This window comes from Lutjanus erythropterus, chromosome 14 (assembly GCF_056507025.1).
Source record: "Lutjanus erythropterus isolate fLutEry1 chromosome 14, fLutEry1.hap2, whole genome shotgun sequence".
Lineage (NCBI taxonomy): Eukaryota > Metazoa > Chordata > Actinopteri > Lutjaniformes > Lutjanidae > Lutjanus > Lutjanus erythropterus.
In genome coordinates, this window is record NC_139330.1 from 14,240,393 (window position 1) to 14,258,532 (window position 18,140).

Here is an 18,140-nt window from a genome sequence, read left to right on the forward strand (position 1 = left end):
CATAATCAGTCATGAACTACTATATTCATATAAATATTCAGCATATTTCTGTATACCCCACAGCTATATGCCCCCCTCCGATCTTCTGTTCTGGATATGTATCCAATGTAGCATCAATGACTACATGCCTCAGGAGAGTTATAGTGCTTATTCCAGCAGACAGAGCAGGGAGATCACATGAATATCAGATCCCAGTGGAGCTGTAGCTTTGGCTGCTGTTTAAAGCCTAATCAATAAAAGAAACATGACCCATGTCTATCTGTTGTGTGCAGGACGACAAAATGTTTCTGGGAAAACTGCATGCCAAGAACGATTCAGGAAAGAGATATCACGTAGAAAGAAAATTTTCACAGATACAGTAACGTTTGTAAATGTTTTACAGCACTGTTAGGCATATGATTTAATGACTACATTTAACACCTGGGCAAATTGTTGAACAGAGCAGCAACAAACTGCAACAGCAGCTCCCTGGATTTGAGCTTGCTGACTATGGAGATTTGACTGATTTAGCTGCAGGCACAGGCTACCTTCAATGTCCAAAGCCATTAGTGATTCCTGTACTACTAAAGCGCTGCTCCAGGGTACCCATTTCCTTGCATTAATGTCTACCTTCCACCACAGCAAATCAAAGGCTTATTCTAATGCCTCTGCCTACCTTACTACACTCCCTAAATAACACAGGTGAGAGGGCTTTTGATGGCCAGAATCAAATGGGGAGAGATAGAAACATGGCACATTTCTGGTACATTTGAAAGCAGAACAATTTATTATCAAGAACAAGAATATCAAACAAGAGAGAGGAAAAAAAGTTCATCGGTTTCACAAACTTGTTTTTGCCGCAATTTGATCACTTAAACGCTTCCAGCACAAAGAGAATGACTTATTAAGCTTGGAGTTTCTTCCATTTAATCTTACGCCTCTAGTTACAGGTTTTCATATTTTTTTTTGCCCTATCATGTGAGTATAGAACTGCTCTGCTGGAACCAGAGATCACAACAGTAGTTATTAAGAGGCTATTCAACGGGGTTTTTAAATGTCAGTTCTGTAAAGTGCTTTATGCCCCCCCCTTTTATCCTCATCACAGACAAGGTAGTGGCTCCCTTGAGTCTAATTTGTGGGTTCTGGGTTTCTTATTGCCAGTCGAAGGTGCGCTTCACCAGCCTGAAGAAGGTTCGGTTGTGTTCCTGTAGGTAGGAGCGCAGCTGCTGGAGGACGGTGCTGTTGACAGCTGGGTGAGGACGTCCCTTAGACTCATGCAGACAGCGCTCTCGACCATCGCTTCGGATACAGTAAAACCCCTTGGTCTGGTTGAAGTAGAAGTTGGAGGAAACTATCCTTGGGGGCAAGTTGAGGAAGCGCTCCACCTTCTGAAGCTCCGGCAAGGGGTCGCGGATGAGAGCATCCCCATCTACGATGTGTATCTGTTCCAGGGGGAAGTGGCGCAGCCAGTTGCGCATGTGGATGTCGTACAGGCTCCTCTGAATGGCCTTGTACCGGATGTTCAGGGCTCCATTGCGCACTAGCAGGTTCTCAATGGCTTGCACTGGCTTGTGGTTCTCCAGCCGGTTGAAGTACACCTGGGTGTAGTCGGAAATGACCCGCTCAGCCGGGTCTCGCAAGATCAGTAGCAGCTTTATGGACGAGTTCATGGCACAGATGCGTTCTGGTGCAAGGGCTGATGTAAAGTAACCTGGAGTTTTCTCCACTGTGATCTGGTGTGGGTAAGAGTAGGGCATCAGCTCACGGTACCACTCAAAGCCCTTGGCATAGTTCTCATCCCAGTCAAAGAAGTGCACCTCGGTGGCAGCAGCAGCAACCTCAGGGTGTATGTCTAGCATCTCCAGCAGTGCTCTTGTGCCCCCTTTGCGTACCCCGATGATGATACTGTGTGGGGCTCTTTTGCTAGTCCCTGGGGGTGGAGATGAGGGTACATCTCCAGAGACATTGGCTGGTAGTCCTGAATCGAGGTCCATGGGGTCCAGCGTTATGTCAAATCCTGCCTGGACAAGCTCAGGCGGGGCAGCATATGTCTGGAGAACCAGAAGAAAGGCAGATGCCAGAAAACAAGCCATGGTGATGGGCTAAAGAGTGGAGACTGGCCAAGAGAGAGAAGCAAGAAAAGCAGAGTGGTTTAGCCGTGGACAAGCTCTGTCAATCTGAGCTCAGTGGTAACAAGGGCAGTGGGAAGTGCAGTCTTTGTCTGCCACTGAATGTGACCTGGAGGAGGAGAAGGAGAAATCCTCGGCAGTCCACAGCACATCTGTAGAGAAGAACAAAGACAAAAAAAGAAGAAAGGGCTTTCAGATTTCAGGCCTATAAAGCAGAATGAATATCTGTATTATCCTGAAACGGCTCTTTCCTCATTCTCCTGAAAAAGCAATCCAGTCATAAATACAATCCATGTCTGTTATAAGTGTATCATCTCAAAAGGATAATCTCAATTCATCTTTCTTTGAGTCTCTTTTCATCCTCCCTCTTCCCATCTGCTTTCTCCTCTAACTCTATAAAGTCACTTTCAATTCATACTGTAATTTCTCCGGCTGAAAAACATTTAGCCAGACAGCTCGTTAGAAAATGTGTCTGAGATATGCAAGTGTAGCTGAAGGCCAGAAGACAAGGCCAGAGTGCTTTGTCTTCTTTCACCAGGTCAAAATCCACGCTAGAATCAATACACTTAACATCCCCAGCCCCCCCGGAGCATCAGAATCAAGGCGTTTGGAGACTTATAAAGACAAATTTGTTGCAGGAAATCAGATGAGTTCCCACTTCTAGGTGACTTTGATTTCCTATACATGGCAAGACAGATCGATACTAGGGCAATGAAATTCAGCAAACACAAGGAGAAGGATTTAGGGCATTAAATTAGACTTATAATATTGCTGAAGAGCCCCTGAAAACCATGGGAAAATTTGCTGTCTCGTCTTTTTAACTTTTTATCTTTTATTTCTAGGGCTGTTGAATATTTTAATATTTGCCTTGTTTTTTTTCCCCTTCGATAGGCACTTGTCAAATGGTTTGCCTTCACTTAACCAAGAAATAACATATGTTAGAAATGTTCCCCTGCTCTGTAGTGAGAAGCCCTGAGCTGAAATAGCAGAGCATTTTTTTTTCTAAATGTCATGGAATTAATTTAAAAAACAAAAAAAAAAGTCTTCAGATACCTTCATGAGGAAAACAAGCTGTGAGAGTTGTTGCTTACACTGTGCTAGTCAAAACAACAGGGCCAGGCTATGCAAACATCCAGCTCCAACAGCAAAGGTCACGGTAAGGTAATCTAAACAAACGAAGATATTCCCTGCCTGGGAACACACTGCCAGACACACACACGAAACAGAGCTCTATTCTGGATGCAAACAGTACACGGATTAAGTGTTGAGAACGTATTACTCCCTTATAGATAATTTCACTGCATTTACAAAACTGTTCTTCTTCTATAGAAGTCACCTCAACACATTTTGATTGTATTTTGGCATGCTGGAGGAAATCTTTCCCACCAGTGAGATGCTGAATTACTGCATCACACGCCGTGGATGGAATTTACTGTAGCTGCATCTTAAATAAATTTGATATCCATGGCTTTTATAGCAGCGGGCGGGCTGCACTTTTCAGCTGTGTTTGTTCTAAGCATTGTTTTCTGTACAATTTATTTGATAAATTTCAGAAATAGAAACATATATTTGATCTGTTCTGCTTCCTAAACAAGGCTGACGTAATATCTTCCTGAGGCGCTGCCATCTTACTAAATCCTCACAGTATTTGTTCGGTAAAAGAGCAAGGTAACTGTTAAATAATAATAGATGATAAAGGTCAGCTTTATTATGAGTGTACAATCATACAGAGTGCGATTATACAGTCATTCTCTGCATTAAACCCATGCTAATATTAGAAGCATTGGGCAATGCCTGACCATTATAAACTATTCATCTACCATTATAAACAAACAGTAATTGTGATATAGTCATTGAGTCATTTTAACATCTTTGTTTTGAAACTGTCATACCTGAGGAGCAGTGATTTGTGAGAAATGTGCAAAAATAACTTGTACTTGAGTTGCTTTTAGTGACCAACTGTTATTATTAATTATGTCTCTGCTTGCAGAAATACTCCACCTTGAGTACAATTTAATCGCAGGAGTTGTCCCGCTAATTAAGCGAGGTACGTGAGAAGTTTAATAGCCAATGTGCATCACACCTTTCTGCGATACCACCAGTGGCCCTACTCTGACCTTTCGGAGTCTTTCAACCGTATAAAGGCTATGACACATGCTCCCGCTTCACACTACGATCTGTGGCTTGAGTGTGGGACCGGCCCTGTGAGCTGAACGCAGGAGAGTCGACCTGCCCTACAGGGCCCGGGGTTGTGCAAGGAGGCACTTATGTGGTGTGACAGGCGCGCCTGCCTGTCAGCGTTTCCCTGGCAGAGAGCTGCCAAGTCCAATGCTAACAGCCAGGCAGCCAGACGAGCTTTCTGTCTCATCCAATTCCCCCCACTCCTCTCACAGCACACCACCACCTGGAAGGAGCCATTGTTTCACATTCCACTGGGCCTTATTGCTTTATTCAGCACTTGATGCATATCTTTCCAGCTTTTCATTCAGCACATGGAAGCCACACTATCTGGCAGACCCCTTAACCAAGACTATTTCCACTGAACACCGCGGGGCCTGTGGTAGGTTATACAACACAGGTTGGCAGGGAAGAACTGTGGCCTCACTGAGACTCGGGAGTAGGATGTAACATCTGTGTGTAGTTGCTCAGTGTGAGCACTGCTGCGTCACATCCAAATCTTTGCTCTGGTCACTTTGCTTGCTTTTGTTTACATGTTTTGCTTCTGTACATTTCCTTCAGGGACAGGTTCCCCATCATAATCCTCCACAGGTGTGAGCATGAAGGTGCAGCCAGAAAAGTGTTGGCAAGATGAAATTTAGCTGGGGTGAAATCCAGGTTTTAATTTTTATTATTATTTTGTTTTTCATTTGCATTTCATTTATTATTATACAGGAAAAGATAAAAGCAATTAAATAGATCTGACTCAGTTAAAACTGGTTTACAGCAGGTTTCTGTTCTGCAAAACATAAAAGACAAACACAAATCACAAAACAAAGGCAGTCAACAAAAAACAGCAACAGGACATTCAGAGAGGAGAAGGCTTAAATAAAGTGGGCAGACATTGTGGGTTAAATCTGTGGTTGCAAGTGTGTTTATATGCCTGTTTGAAACGAGTAATAGAGGTTATTATTCTAATATATAAAGAGGTCTCATTCCAGTGAGCTGCACTGATACGTTGGACCTGTATGATGCTGAGACTTTATGAAGCAGATAGGTATCTTTGTTAGTGTCAATAAAACATCTCTGCAATCACTTGCATTCTTTCATTTACAACAGATGAGAGCTGCCGAGTTACAGTCACTGAGTTGTTAGTGCCACAGCAATCTCTGGCCTCATGTTATGTTGCTCATGAGCTATCTGAACCAATATCGGTATCGAGGCTGGATATTGGCATAATTCACTTTTCAAATCCATGTTCTGATCTAAATTCCACAACTCTGCATGTTTTCTCATGGTAAATACTATTCTATGTGACACTAACTGAGATATAATTAGCGCTTTTCACATCAATTTAGTATTAGTAAATAACATTTAAAAAAACAGACAAAAATTATAATAACCAACATAAATCACACACATTACAAAAACTAAAAAAAATCGAACTATTGTCTTTTGGAACATAAAATAGCAAACTTAAATTCATAGCAATGCATCATGGGAAACGAGGGCCGTCTCTAAGCATTATCTGCAGCACCTGTGAACGCCACAAGCCACAACCTTACAGCACCCCACAATGGTCGGAGGACACCATTACACAAGTCCAAGGCTTTGGAGCATGAATCTACATGAACACTAAGCAACATTCAACATGTACGGAGGTGGTTTTCTCGCTGGGTTTGGCTCAATATGAACACTAAAGCTTTTCAGATGGTGAAAACTCTGAAGTTTAGATTCAGCCTCATGCAATCTTACGTATAATACCAATAACAATAATAATAGTTATAGTAAAACTAGTAATAATCATGAAAAAAGTGCTGGTACCAGTATTAGCAGATACATATCAGATTGGAACTGTAAAAATATGGCTCAGTGCATCTCTAAATAAAAATTATTCCAGTGAGGTATACAGAAAAAATGTTAAATCATTCCCCTAATAACAATTAATGCTGAATTATAGTTTCTTATTTTGCATATAAAGTTGAATCAGTTTGGGAATATGGGTGGATCTGTTTGCGACAGGAAGGGACAGGCAAAGAGGTCTTGCTCGTATCATACATTAAATCAGTGGCTGAATTCCAGTTTGACAGCAATTTCAGTGAATTAGCTTGTATGTGAATTTGCTCTGTGATATGCTCAAGATGTCACCCTGGCTGTGCTCCAGCCTCTCTGTGACCCTGAATACGAATAAATGGGAATGAAAATTGAACTCACCACAGACAAAGCCGTGATCACTTATGCAACTGAATCAAACTATACCGCATTCCCACTTGAACCCATGATGCAGAGCCCCCACACATGAGAGCTGCACTTGCCGACCATTATCTCAGCTTTGAAACTTGTCTGGCAACGGAGCAAAAGTGCTGCCGACCGCCTGAGCAGACATCACAGCCAACGGATCCGCACTATTCATTAAATCCCACCAGGCTAAGAGGAGGGCTCCACAGGTTCTCAATGCCACATGAAACCAGGTTCTCACTAATTAACCCAAACAGCTTCTATACATCCACGGAACAAACCCTCATTCATATTCAGCAGGGCCCCCTGCCATTAACCGCGGCGGGCAACAGGTACTGAACAGGGCAGCTTTGTTTTTTTTAATGGCCGCTCATTAGAGACATTAGTACAAAATAATTATTACTGCAATAAAGCTTGATTACAAAGGGTAGCTTTTGTGCTATTAAAATGATTGATTTCAAGTGAGGAAGTTAAACGTATTCATCATTGTTACATTCATCTTTTATGCTTCTACACACGTGAATACACCCGTGCAGCTGCAACAGAATTTGGAGGGTTTTATTTTCAGCGTGTGGTAATCTGAAATAGAACTGAGTGCAGAGACAAACCTCCTTATCTCCTGTTTTTTTTTCTTTGCCTTTTCCCACCTCCTGTTTCTCTATTTCACTGGCCCACAACATTGTGAGATGATCTCTTGTAAGATGCAGTGACCCTTCCCCCTCCAAAAAAACTATCACTTGGGACACAGAAACATGCTCACCTTCATGCTATTTTCTTCTGCACTTTCCCCTTTGCTCCTTCTTCTTTCTCTAAGCCATTCTCTCCAACAGGCCCTCAAAAAGCAGTACAATATATTTCACACCCACACACATCCAACTGTAACTCTGAGACTGTACTCCCACATACAGGACGGGTTTTAAATTATGGATGCGTTTTGGTTCACAGCAGGATTCCTGGCTCAATTTATTAATTTCTGTTACAACAACATAAGATCTGAGCTACTCACAAAGGACAGAGATGATCTTTTCTTCCCGTCTTCCTCACGTTTCTACTTTGAGAGCCCAACACAGTTATACAATCCTATTCACATGTTTAATTTCTGGGGAATATAATATACACTCCAGAAGAAACCCTGTCAAATCCAGCCATGTGTTAAGCATCCAAAACACAAAGAAAATGCTCTTGCATCAGCATGAAAGAGATTATAAAGCAACTCCTTGAGCACCGCTGAGCATTTCAATCCTCCCACAAAACCAGCTTGACCATGATGTGAAGAAATAAAAGGTGAGTAGAATGCATCCATTAACTGACTCCAAGACTTTATTTTTGTCTATTACGAACTTGTTTTCATAATTTTGTTGAGGTGACACATAATTCCTGCCTGGATTATGTGGGATGTAGGGGTGTTGCCATATTATCGGTATTTTTGATAACTGTGACAATAAAAATGAAATGTTGATATCATGTTAACAGTAACACACATGACAATATTGTGAAAATAATCATAAACTGAGTTTACTTGGTTTACCACCCTACTAACCCCTGATTAAGTGTAATGCCACTTCTTGTATGCTTTTGTATAGTTACAATTCCAGTGTATAATCATGTGGTGAAAATCTAATATTGGTACAGCCCTAGTTCAGAGACAATGTTTCTTTCAGTGAATGAAACAGTACATCTATCTAACTATTTTGAAGGTGGATGGCGGGTGTTCAAAGTGCAGGACTGTGACATCAGAGTTCAGGGTTCACTTGTACACTGCTGCCGCAAAAGCACTTTGGTTGAAGGTGGGGAAAGATTGGGATTTTGGTTAAACTTATTAAATAAAATCTAATGTCTCAAGTCACTCCTGACTTTTGAATTAGAGCCCAACCAATATGGGATTTTTGATACTGATACTAGTTTTAGAGGGGAAAATTCACTGATTATCAAAATGGTGGCTGATGTAGTGAAATTTTCAGCTGTAATAAAAACAAACCTTTTCTATGTGGATTGCACACCGATTTTGCACTGACACAACTGTGTCAATATGTTAAATAATTTAACATACACATTCTCAACCAGTTGTAGAAATTAACACAGTGAAGATAAAGAATAAATCCCAGTGAGAATAAATAAAAATAAGATTAGCAAAACAAACATCTGTACTGTTATGTAATGGTGTCAGTCAGGTTATAAAACAAGGAGCACGGCTTCTCCTTATTTACTACAGCGAGGGAGCTCCTCTTGTTCTCATAAATGTTCCTCACTGTGCTAAATCCATAACACATCAAACATTGTTTTCTGCATTATATGATCTGTAAAAGAAGTTTTCATACCAGTGCATGTTGGTAAAAAATATATGCTGATACAATATATCTGTGATAAACCCGTATCAGGCCAGTATATATCAGTGAACTGATATCAGATCATTAGATATTTCATGAATTAAGTCACATATGATTAGTTCATGATAATTCACAAAACCTTACTATAAAGTGTTACCAATGTTAATTAAAAAAAAACACATATTTCAAATAATTGCTGACTTTTGCATAATGCTATAGTCCTTCTGGATAGTGTATTGCCTATTAAGACTGCTTATTTTGGTTGAAAACAAATTAATTACATTGTCAGTAATATTTCACTGATACTAACATGACTTGGCAGGTATGTCAATTAAAATATTTCCTGGTTACGTCGATAGAAAATGTAATTCAGTTGACATATGGTTTCCCTGAAAACATATTTGCTGTTGCAAATTAGTTGTATTTCAACATAATTTCTCGGAGACATGGCTGCACCTATGCACATCACTGGTATATTACATCCACTCACTGGTGAGTGTATGGGTTGGAGGCTGTGGTAGCTTGAGAACAGAGAGTCGCCACCTTCAACCTCCAGTCTGGTCAGGAAAATGCAGCTGAAGAATGAGTAATGTTTTCCCCTCACCGGGGAACCTACATCAAAGGTGCCCTTGACTTAGTTGCCTGTTGGCAAGGCATTTAACCCCTAACTGACCTGTGGAGGCTTCAGTAGACCCCGCAAATAAGAGTGGAAGCTCCCAAGATCATCTGTTCCCTAGCTAAAGGCTCTTATCTGTTGCTACTGCAATGGTTTGCATGTCTTACTCTCCTTTCCCCAAACTGGTGCAATAATTAAGATCTATCCTTGTCAACTTTACAATTAAAATAATTGCCCACCAACTATAAGAGAACTGTCTCACCCATACAATTGGCAAAATCCAAGGTTGGCAAGTGAGTGTGATTTCTTACTTATTCCTATAAGTAATAAAATACACTCACTTGCCAGTTTATTAGGTACACCTAAATAAAACTGATGCAGGCTGATACAACAGCCTTGCAGCAAATCTGTCCTTCATGAAGGTCACATTGTCCCATTTTTGCTGAAACAGGAAACAAACGAATCACAGTAATACTCTCCTCTGGGGCCACCTGGTGGATACGTATCTCAAACTAATTTCATATCATTTTAGAACTTTCAGAACTTTCTATTTTAATTATAATATCATCATGTTGTAAAACCATTATCTAAGTAATCTCTGGTTCATATCTTTCTTAGATTCAAGAAGACAGAGTGCATTGCACACTCATCCTTTTTTCTGAGTACAGGAACAAAGATGTGCCCTCACCTTGAGTCCCAGTCTGCAACACACCTTGGCCAATCAATGATCCCCAGTTGCCCCCCCACCATCCCCTCATACTACTGTTTGACTTAAAATAGTAAAAATACATGTATATTATCAAAGTTGAGTCTCAGTAAGCATTCACAAAATTCTGAGTAAAAATAAATGTTCATAAAAACCCTTTTTTCTGTTTTGTTTCTGTTTCTGTTTCACATTAGCCAACACTAGCTAGTTAGTTTTATTGGCTTGTTTCTTGTCAGTGGCTGAAGAACATTTGAGCTCTTCTGAATATGTACCGTCACACACTCTCTCAATGTGTGTTACTTAAAAAAGTTACGTGGTCACTCATTGGATGGATGATCTTTCTACAGTTGCCAGTTGGGATTGAATGAATACATTGGTGGTGGTGGAGTCCATCGCCTATTTTTTTGATGATGATGATTTTTGTCATTTTATTTTACCAATTTAATGGTCTGCACAAGTGACAGGCGCTGCTCTGCGATGCATTCAGCAGCACAGTACACACCCACTGAGCTGGAGGATGAGTGAGAGGAAACCAGCCTGTAGAGCCTGAGACTGTGTCTGTAGAGTTTAAATGAATGAATTTTTTACGGTGTTAACGAGGCCATTAAAGCACATTTTAGTTTGGTACAAGAGAAAGAAACTTGAATTCAGAAGGTGATCAGTTGTATCAGTTTAATAAGAAAAATCGACGTGAGAATATTTCCCCATTTTGTTTATATATTGCACACAACTCAGAGCTTTAATCTTGTCATGTTCAACTACATCTGTCTTAGGATTTTTGGACTGCTGGCAGGTATGCAAGCAAACTTTCATTTTGAACCATTACTGCTAGTTAAAATTACTGTTTGTGTCAAAGGAGTCTGAAGATGACGGCTTCAGCTCCCTGTTGTTGACTGACCTGGGAGACTGGGCTTTGGTTGATGCTGGACAGTATTTACTGTGATCTTATCATGATAATTAAAATTTGAAATGGTAATATTCATTGTGGGGAATTTTATTGTGGTTTATCATGAAACCGGTTGTTTCATCATTTTAAATGTCCAAGCATAACCATGCCAATGTTAGTATAAGGAAAGTGAACAAATATTTAAATAACAATATTTCGAATCTGGGTTAAAATTTACCTCTGAAACTTTTTAGATGCTTACTATTGTGTACATGAGACCCTAAATTATACGGTTAGACTATTGTGGATTTGAGTTTACAATGGCTTTAAATGATATTACATCCGTTTTGGCCAAATCAATTGTAGCAATGATAGGATTTATTAGAAACTGGACAAATGATGGAAATCTGGAATAGACTTTTGACCTTGAGTCTGAGAAGTCTGACAAAAGATCTGTGCCATAATTAGGTCATGTGTTATCTAATATTGATATAGATGTTTCTCTCTGACACCTCAGCAGCATTTCGCACAGTGACACTGAGGATGAAGAGACAACGTTTCCTTGTTTTGAGAGGAAATTGCACAGCAGCTCTGATGGTAAGCAATATTTAGCTATTTCGGGACTGCATGAGTAAGACAATGACCTAATCCACACCCACATGTCGGCAGAGGCATTCATTACGGACTTCAAGAGGAGGGAATCTGTCATTTGCTGTACACCCAGACACATGTGGCCCCAGGCACTAATTACAGTGTTTTAACTGTGATCTTCTGTACATTAAGTTACATCTTCACAGTATGGCGATCATTGCAGCTCTTTTTTCCCTGCAGAGTGGTTCAGTGTGCAATGCAGTGCCTTCCAATTACCAATCCCTCTGCCCACTGCCATCTGCGAACAAGCAGAACATGAGCCGCCCAACTTCATGAGGGCCTGTTCCTCGTAAACAAATGTATGTTTATGATACATTGGCAAAATCTGCATTAAAATATGTATCAACAAACAACACCTCACAGTTTTGTACATGATGTTAAGGATGGAAATATGCTTGGTTTTCCTGATTTTGGCAGAAATGACAGGGGTCAAACAAAACCACAAATGGTCATTTTCCCATAGCATTACACCTCCGTTTACCCAGCCTAAAGACACCATCGCTCAGCTGACACAAGATCGCTGTAGCAATCTCTGTTGCCCCGCTGCATACCCTGACCCAGACTTCCTCCGGTTTAGCTTCGACATTTGTCAATGCTCTGAGATTTATTTCAAGCATCAACTGACATTGTCTGGATTCCCAGGAGGCATTTTCGCAGATAAAATGGGCTGACTTGCTCATCACCCTTGGATGAGTGGAGGCAACCAATCCCAGGGACGCTGACTCACTCAGGGAAGTGTTCCGTGGTCGTTCCGAAACAACAACAGACTATGGGAAAGAATTCAATCAGAGAATGGCCTGATGATCCTCATTCAGCCTGCCACTTCTGATAAAGCACCTATGCTTCCCACAGCATCCAGATCCCCCCGCTGCAATCGCCTCATCACCAACACCAAGATAAAGCTAATTCTGTTCCACCAATTTAATACCACTGTAATTCGTATCATGCTCTTCCCATCAAGCCTTTCCTAGTTCTTACAATGAGTCTGATCTCCACCATGTTAAGTAATTGCTATACAGTTCATCGCAGTGGGAACGCTCTGAAATGCAGACTTAATCAAAACAAATGTACCAACCCTCTCTTCTTGGGTCTAAGCCTTTGGAAAGCTGTTCTCCAGTCTCGCAGGCATCCTGCAAACTGCAATATACACATACATTATGGATGAATTACTTCATCAAATAAAAAGCAGGGCATCTTGTAATGAACTGTGAGGATACTCTTAATCTTTGATGAGGTATATCTGATGAATAGTTTAATGGGAAAACTATGGGAAGGCCTGCTGGGTACTGACAAAGATATCACCACTCTGATGAGTTAAGTGCAGAAAAATGCACAATGTTTGGTGAATTTTACGATCTTGTAGTGTTGTTTATTAAACAGCATCAATCTTACCGCTCATAAACAGCATTAAGTAATACATCGAGTGCAATCTCACCTCAGCCGAGTCTTGAGTTATGCACTGTGCGAGCTGTACTCCCAGGCAAAGCACACAATACATATTAACTAAGGTATGTGTACACTAGGGGCTTGGTATTTTCTTCCAGGAGGTCAACTTAGATATCTCATGTTTATTTCCTAAAACTACAGCTGGTGTGTGTGCAGCTCTACAGAACTTGGAAAACCTTCTCTCTCTGGCACAGCAGCATCCTATTGGTAGGCGCACACCACAGATCTGCCAGTGTTTTCTCGCCATCACAAATATGTATTCAGCGCAGCAGAACTCGAGGTTTACTATTTGGACCTTCTGTGATGTGCTGTTGGCTGCCAAACGCTGAAGTGATTCAACACCAGTCTGCAGTTAGTGAGCTGATAATAATGCATTCAACTTAAAGCCGTTTCCCACAGGGGTGTCCCGTGTTTGCTCGCATCAGAGGTCGAAGCATTACACAGTTAGATGTGTCAGTGCTGGTTATGGTGCTCCCTGCTGCCACAGCGGGATATCACCAGCACACATACAGTAAACAAACAAGAGGGAGCACACTATGAGGCCAGATACACAGCGAGCAGAAGATGGGATCCATGAGGGGAAGCTGTAACAAAGCACGTTGTCTATAGTTTCTTGCAGACAATCAAAAAAAGTGTGATCAAGTTGGAGAAAGTCAGCTAACTGACCCCCGGTGTACATGACTCGACTGTGACATGAGCGCGCAGCCAGGATTAGCTTCATTTGTTTGTGCAGTACGTGTGAATGACAAATCAGTCAAGCGTAACTGTGAGATATGCAGATCAGAAATGGAAAGAGAATCAGACTGACACTGACAGCAGCAACACATCTCTGGAGCGTCATTTAGTCCACAGCGAGTGACCTTGAACTGGAACTTTCGCAGTATTGAGCTACCTCATCTGCATAAGTAATTCAAGTTGTCGCTTCACATGCTGGTCATTGATTGTAACATGATCAGAGGGATCGGACTGTGTGGGTTGAGGCGGCTTAGTCATTTATCAGTGCAGAAGTTTGAGCCATGCTAAGTCATTCTTTTAATGAATTCTGGTTTTATATCAGACTCTGCTATTCACAAGATTTCATTAAGCACAGGTCCACAGTTTTTTAAATCATTCCTCCTGTTCATACTGGCCATTAAGAGATCCCTTCCTAATGTGCTTTCAATATAAGTGATGGGGGACAAAGTCCACAGTCCTAATTTTGCATGTTTATCTGTAGTTAATATGATGCCTCAGCAGTCTAAGCTAGACTAATCATGTGGATATCTTCCAAAGTCTTCCAGGGAAACAGAGCAAAGAAATTTTACAATAAAAGACTCATACAGGACCAAAATAGAGCTCTAATGAGGACTGTGGCTTTAGTACCCCATCACTTACACTTGAATCACATTAAGAGAGAATCTCCTCATGTCCAGCATGAAAAGGAAGAACGATTACAGCAAGCAAAACACGTTTCATGTTCATTTGGGCACCTGACTAATTGTTTCTAGACAGACGTTAAATTGCAAACCTATCCTTAAAAAGTCAGTAGGGCCATACGATTAAAGAAGTATCTTATTGAGACTATTTTGACTGATATTGTAATGGCAATATGATTTGTGATATTTTCTGCATTTTGTGGGGCACTGTAGCAAAGAAAGATGTTGTCTTAATTTTACAGAATATGATGTGTAGGCCAGAACATCTCTGTAGAATGACAATATTTCATTTAAAATGGTATTTTGACACATATTTCACCTTTAACAAATATTATGCCTCTTACAATTTGAAAATTGCAGTATGCCATATAGCGACTCTGTTAAAATTTCGATAAACTCTTTAGCCCTAAAACATGGCATGAATAAATCATACAGCTGGAAAAATAATCATGATTCAGACAAAGTTTAATTTTGAATTAAAAATAGCCTTTTAGAATATAACTTAACAAATATATAGAACTGTAAATAACAATTACTTTATTAATCAATTAGTCTGTGAAATATTTGATGTCAGAAATTGTGAAAAGTTCTGAGAGCCCAAGGTAACATCCTAAAATATCCAAACAACAGATATTCAGTTCAAACTAAAGTTCCACACAAAAGTAAATCTTCACATTTGAGCACAACATTTTGCTTAATCAAACAACTGAAAACGGTTAAATGAAAATATAATGGCTGCCAAAATTAGTTTCCACCTAATTTTCTGTCAATTGACAAATCAGTAAAAGTTTTAGGTCTCCAAATATATAAATGCATTCTCAAAATGACCATCATGTGCGCAGCATCATTTGCTGAGATGCTGAGTACAGTTTGTGACTGTGCACAGTGGCACCTTGGAGGCAAATAACATCAGTTGCCTCTGTGCTCAACTTTGAGCAACATCTTTGTAATTTCCTACTTGCAGAGCAAACTAGATCGTACGGGAAGTGTTTATCTATAATAACAATCTCCAGCTCCATTTCCTCGTGCCTAGTTTCTGGCTCTCTGGCAGAGAGTGCTTCAGAGGTCTGACTGGGCAGAGATGGGGTGGATGTAAACCATCATAGCTCCACGCGGCTGTCGTACGCTCTATCATTACATTGTTTACAGCATTTGCCTTCTGCTCCACCGTTGCCTGTGTAGCACTGGGCAGCTAGTCGGCCTTACCTCAGTGCAAAATTTACTCTCTGCCTGAGAGGAAATGAAAACTCTTGTGCCAGCTGGGCTTTTACATCTGCTTCCAAGCCGAGCTTCCACTACCAGCGAGGAGGCTCTGTTTACAGATATTTTCAAGGAAGGCTAACCACAAGTATTGGCACTCTCTGTTACTTTATACTTTCTCCTCTTGTTCTTTCTGGTGAACATAACACTGGCAGCGGTTTGAATGCAATCCTACCGTACACTTCTTGTGTTCAGCCTGCATAGCGAGGTGGGATTTGCCATCAGTTTAAATCACCAGAGCATGCACAAACTGAGATGAGGTGTGGTTAAAAAACACTCCCGGCTTTTACTGACTTTAATTCACACGAAAAGGAAAACAGAGCAGTTAGGTGAGGTGCATGTGAAGAATTCAGGCTCATTTAAATAGCTGAAAGGACCTGTCTGTGGCTTAATGACAATATCCGTGCATGTGCCGTTCTGAGTATGTGACAGAATCAGGTTAAGAAGATAGAGGGAATAAAACATCATGTCATTTCAGCAGGGTGACTTTCATAGCGGAGCAGAGCTTTGTCTCTGCTGGTGTGATAGTAAACCCACAAGCTAATGTTAGAGCCCTGGTAAAGCTAATGAGTATGCAGTATAATTTTATACTTCTCCAAAAAGAGAGCACGAGCGCTCTGTATTTTATCCTTTAAAACATCACTGTGGTGCATACTGAAATGAAGCCCAGGCCAAAGATTAATCAACTTCAAGCGCAAGACAAGTCTTATCAGAACTACATAACAACTTATAGTATGAGGACTTCTCACTGTCAATTTCATCTGTGTCGTCTTGTTGGGCCGTTCTTCATGAATAAGTCATCAGTCCCCCACTATTCCCCTTTGGCTTATTGCTCGTTCTGCCGCCTCCATGGCCCTGTAAAACCAACTGAAGTGTTTATGGGAGATAAGAGGCAAAGGAGGTCGCAGGCCCAATAACTCCTTTTATCACCCCACGTTCTGCAGCGAGGGCCATTTTATGGGTGAATTTGCTGAAGACGAATTCTTAATTAGAGAAGTTTGTGGACCCAGCATCAAGGGCCTAATGGGGGAATAAAAAGAATCACAGAAAGGGCATCTGCAGGATTGCTTGTTGGCCTGCTTTGTTACTGTTTCTTGTAGCAAGGATGAGAACATCCTTGGTTTCTTTCAAAGCAATATCAATGAAAAAGGCCTTTTAAAACAGCTTTGTGAGGCCTCTTTGGTTCGGTGTGAATGCTGTGTTTGTCTAGACAACCCTGAGTCCTTTCGAAATTAGTTCAGGTTATTGATTTTCTTGGGGGCTTATCTTTATTAAAGGAGTCTACCTTGTCAATGGAATTACTGCCTCGGCCATTAAGGTGAGCTGATTCTATTTCCCATTATTGTATATTCCTGCCCAAGAGACTTAAAGGGCTTAGGTTAATAGGAAATGCAATGTTTTGTCCTGAGCTTATCTTATTGGACAACTAGTCTGACAAAAATAATGTAAAACTTTACTCTTATATCCTATACTTTTAAAACTAACAGAACCAAACTTTTTAACTTTTAAGTTATAGTTCAGATTATCTGAAGAGGGACTGTATGAGCTACTTATCAATAAACAGTAGATGGTGTTCGGTAGGCCTCTCAGTTAGCAGAGAGGCTAAGCAATGTGCTGTGGTGGACAGGGTCTGCAACAAAAGGTATTTTTGTGTCTTCAAACCAATCAAAGTCCACAGGCAAATCAGCAATTTTACCTTGCAGAACACAGGAGTTGCTGGTTCACTGCTGCCTTGATCTGTTAGTTTGTTTGTGTTACTGTGTGACTTTGGTGTTAAAAGGGAATCTTTGGATTCACCAAGGTCACACAAAAATACTAACTAACTAACACCAGCAACTCCTGCCTTCTGCATGCTAAAATAAAAAAATTGCCTATGAATGTGGTTGATTTAGAGAAAGCACCATTTGGCTGTGCTGAAAATATTCTAAATATAGAGGACACTTAAACTGGCATTGATTTGAGGTGGCCCTTTTTTAAGCAGCTAAAATAGGTTTTCATTAGGTTTTCCCATTCAAAAGAGTTCATGGCTTAGCTTTTGTGCTGGTGCCCCTCACGGGGGCTTGAACATGCCACCTACTGTAGGTAATACACTTACTATTACCTCATACAAGTACCTCGTACAACCCATAACCCAAACTATTCTTTAATGACAAAATGTTCCAAATAAAAAGCTGGACAACTTAAAAGAAATGTGTGTCTTGTTCCGGTATCATGAAGTGCCACCTTTGACAAATATGAACAGGGTGGGATGGAAGGGTACTCGCTCTCATTTTAATTAGCCAACTTGGCAGACATGTTTCACCAGACCAGACCTGATAATGACTAGGATC

General features: G+C 40.7%; 1 protein-coding gene across 1 annotated transcript in view; it reads right to left on the bottom strand.

Moving 5' to 3' along the window:
* Nucleotides 1–696: 696 nt before the first annotated feature.
* hs3st1l1 (heparan sulfate (glucosamine) 3-O-sulfotransferase 1-like1) overlaps nucleotides 697–18,140 on the bottom strand; it is a 29,343-nt gene continuing 11,899 nt past the window's right edge. Inside the window, exon 2 of the mRNA XM_084735747.1 lies at nucleotides 697–2,260. Within this exon, the coding sequence (XP_084591873.1) occupies nucleotides 1,131–2,072 (942 nt within the window). The 5' untranslated portion in view covers nucleotides 2,073–2,260 and the 3' untranslated portion in view covers nucleotides 697–1,130. The remainder of the gene's footprint in view (nucleotides 2,261–18,140) is intronic.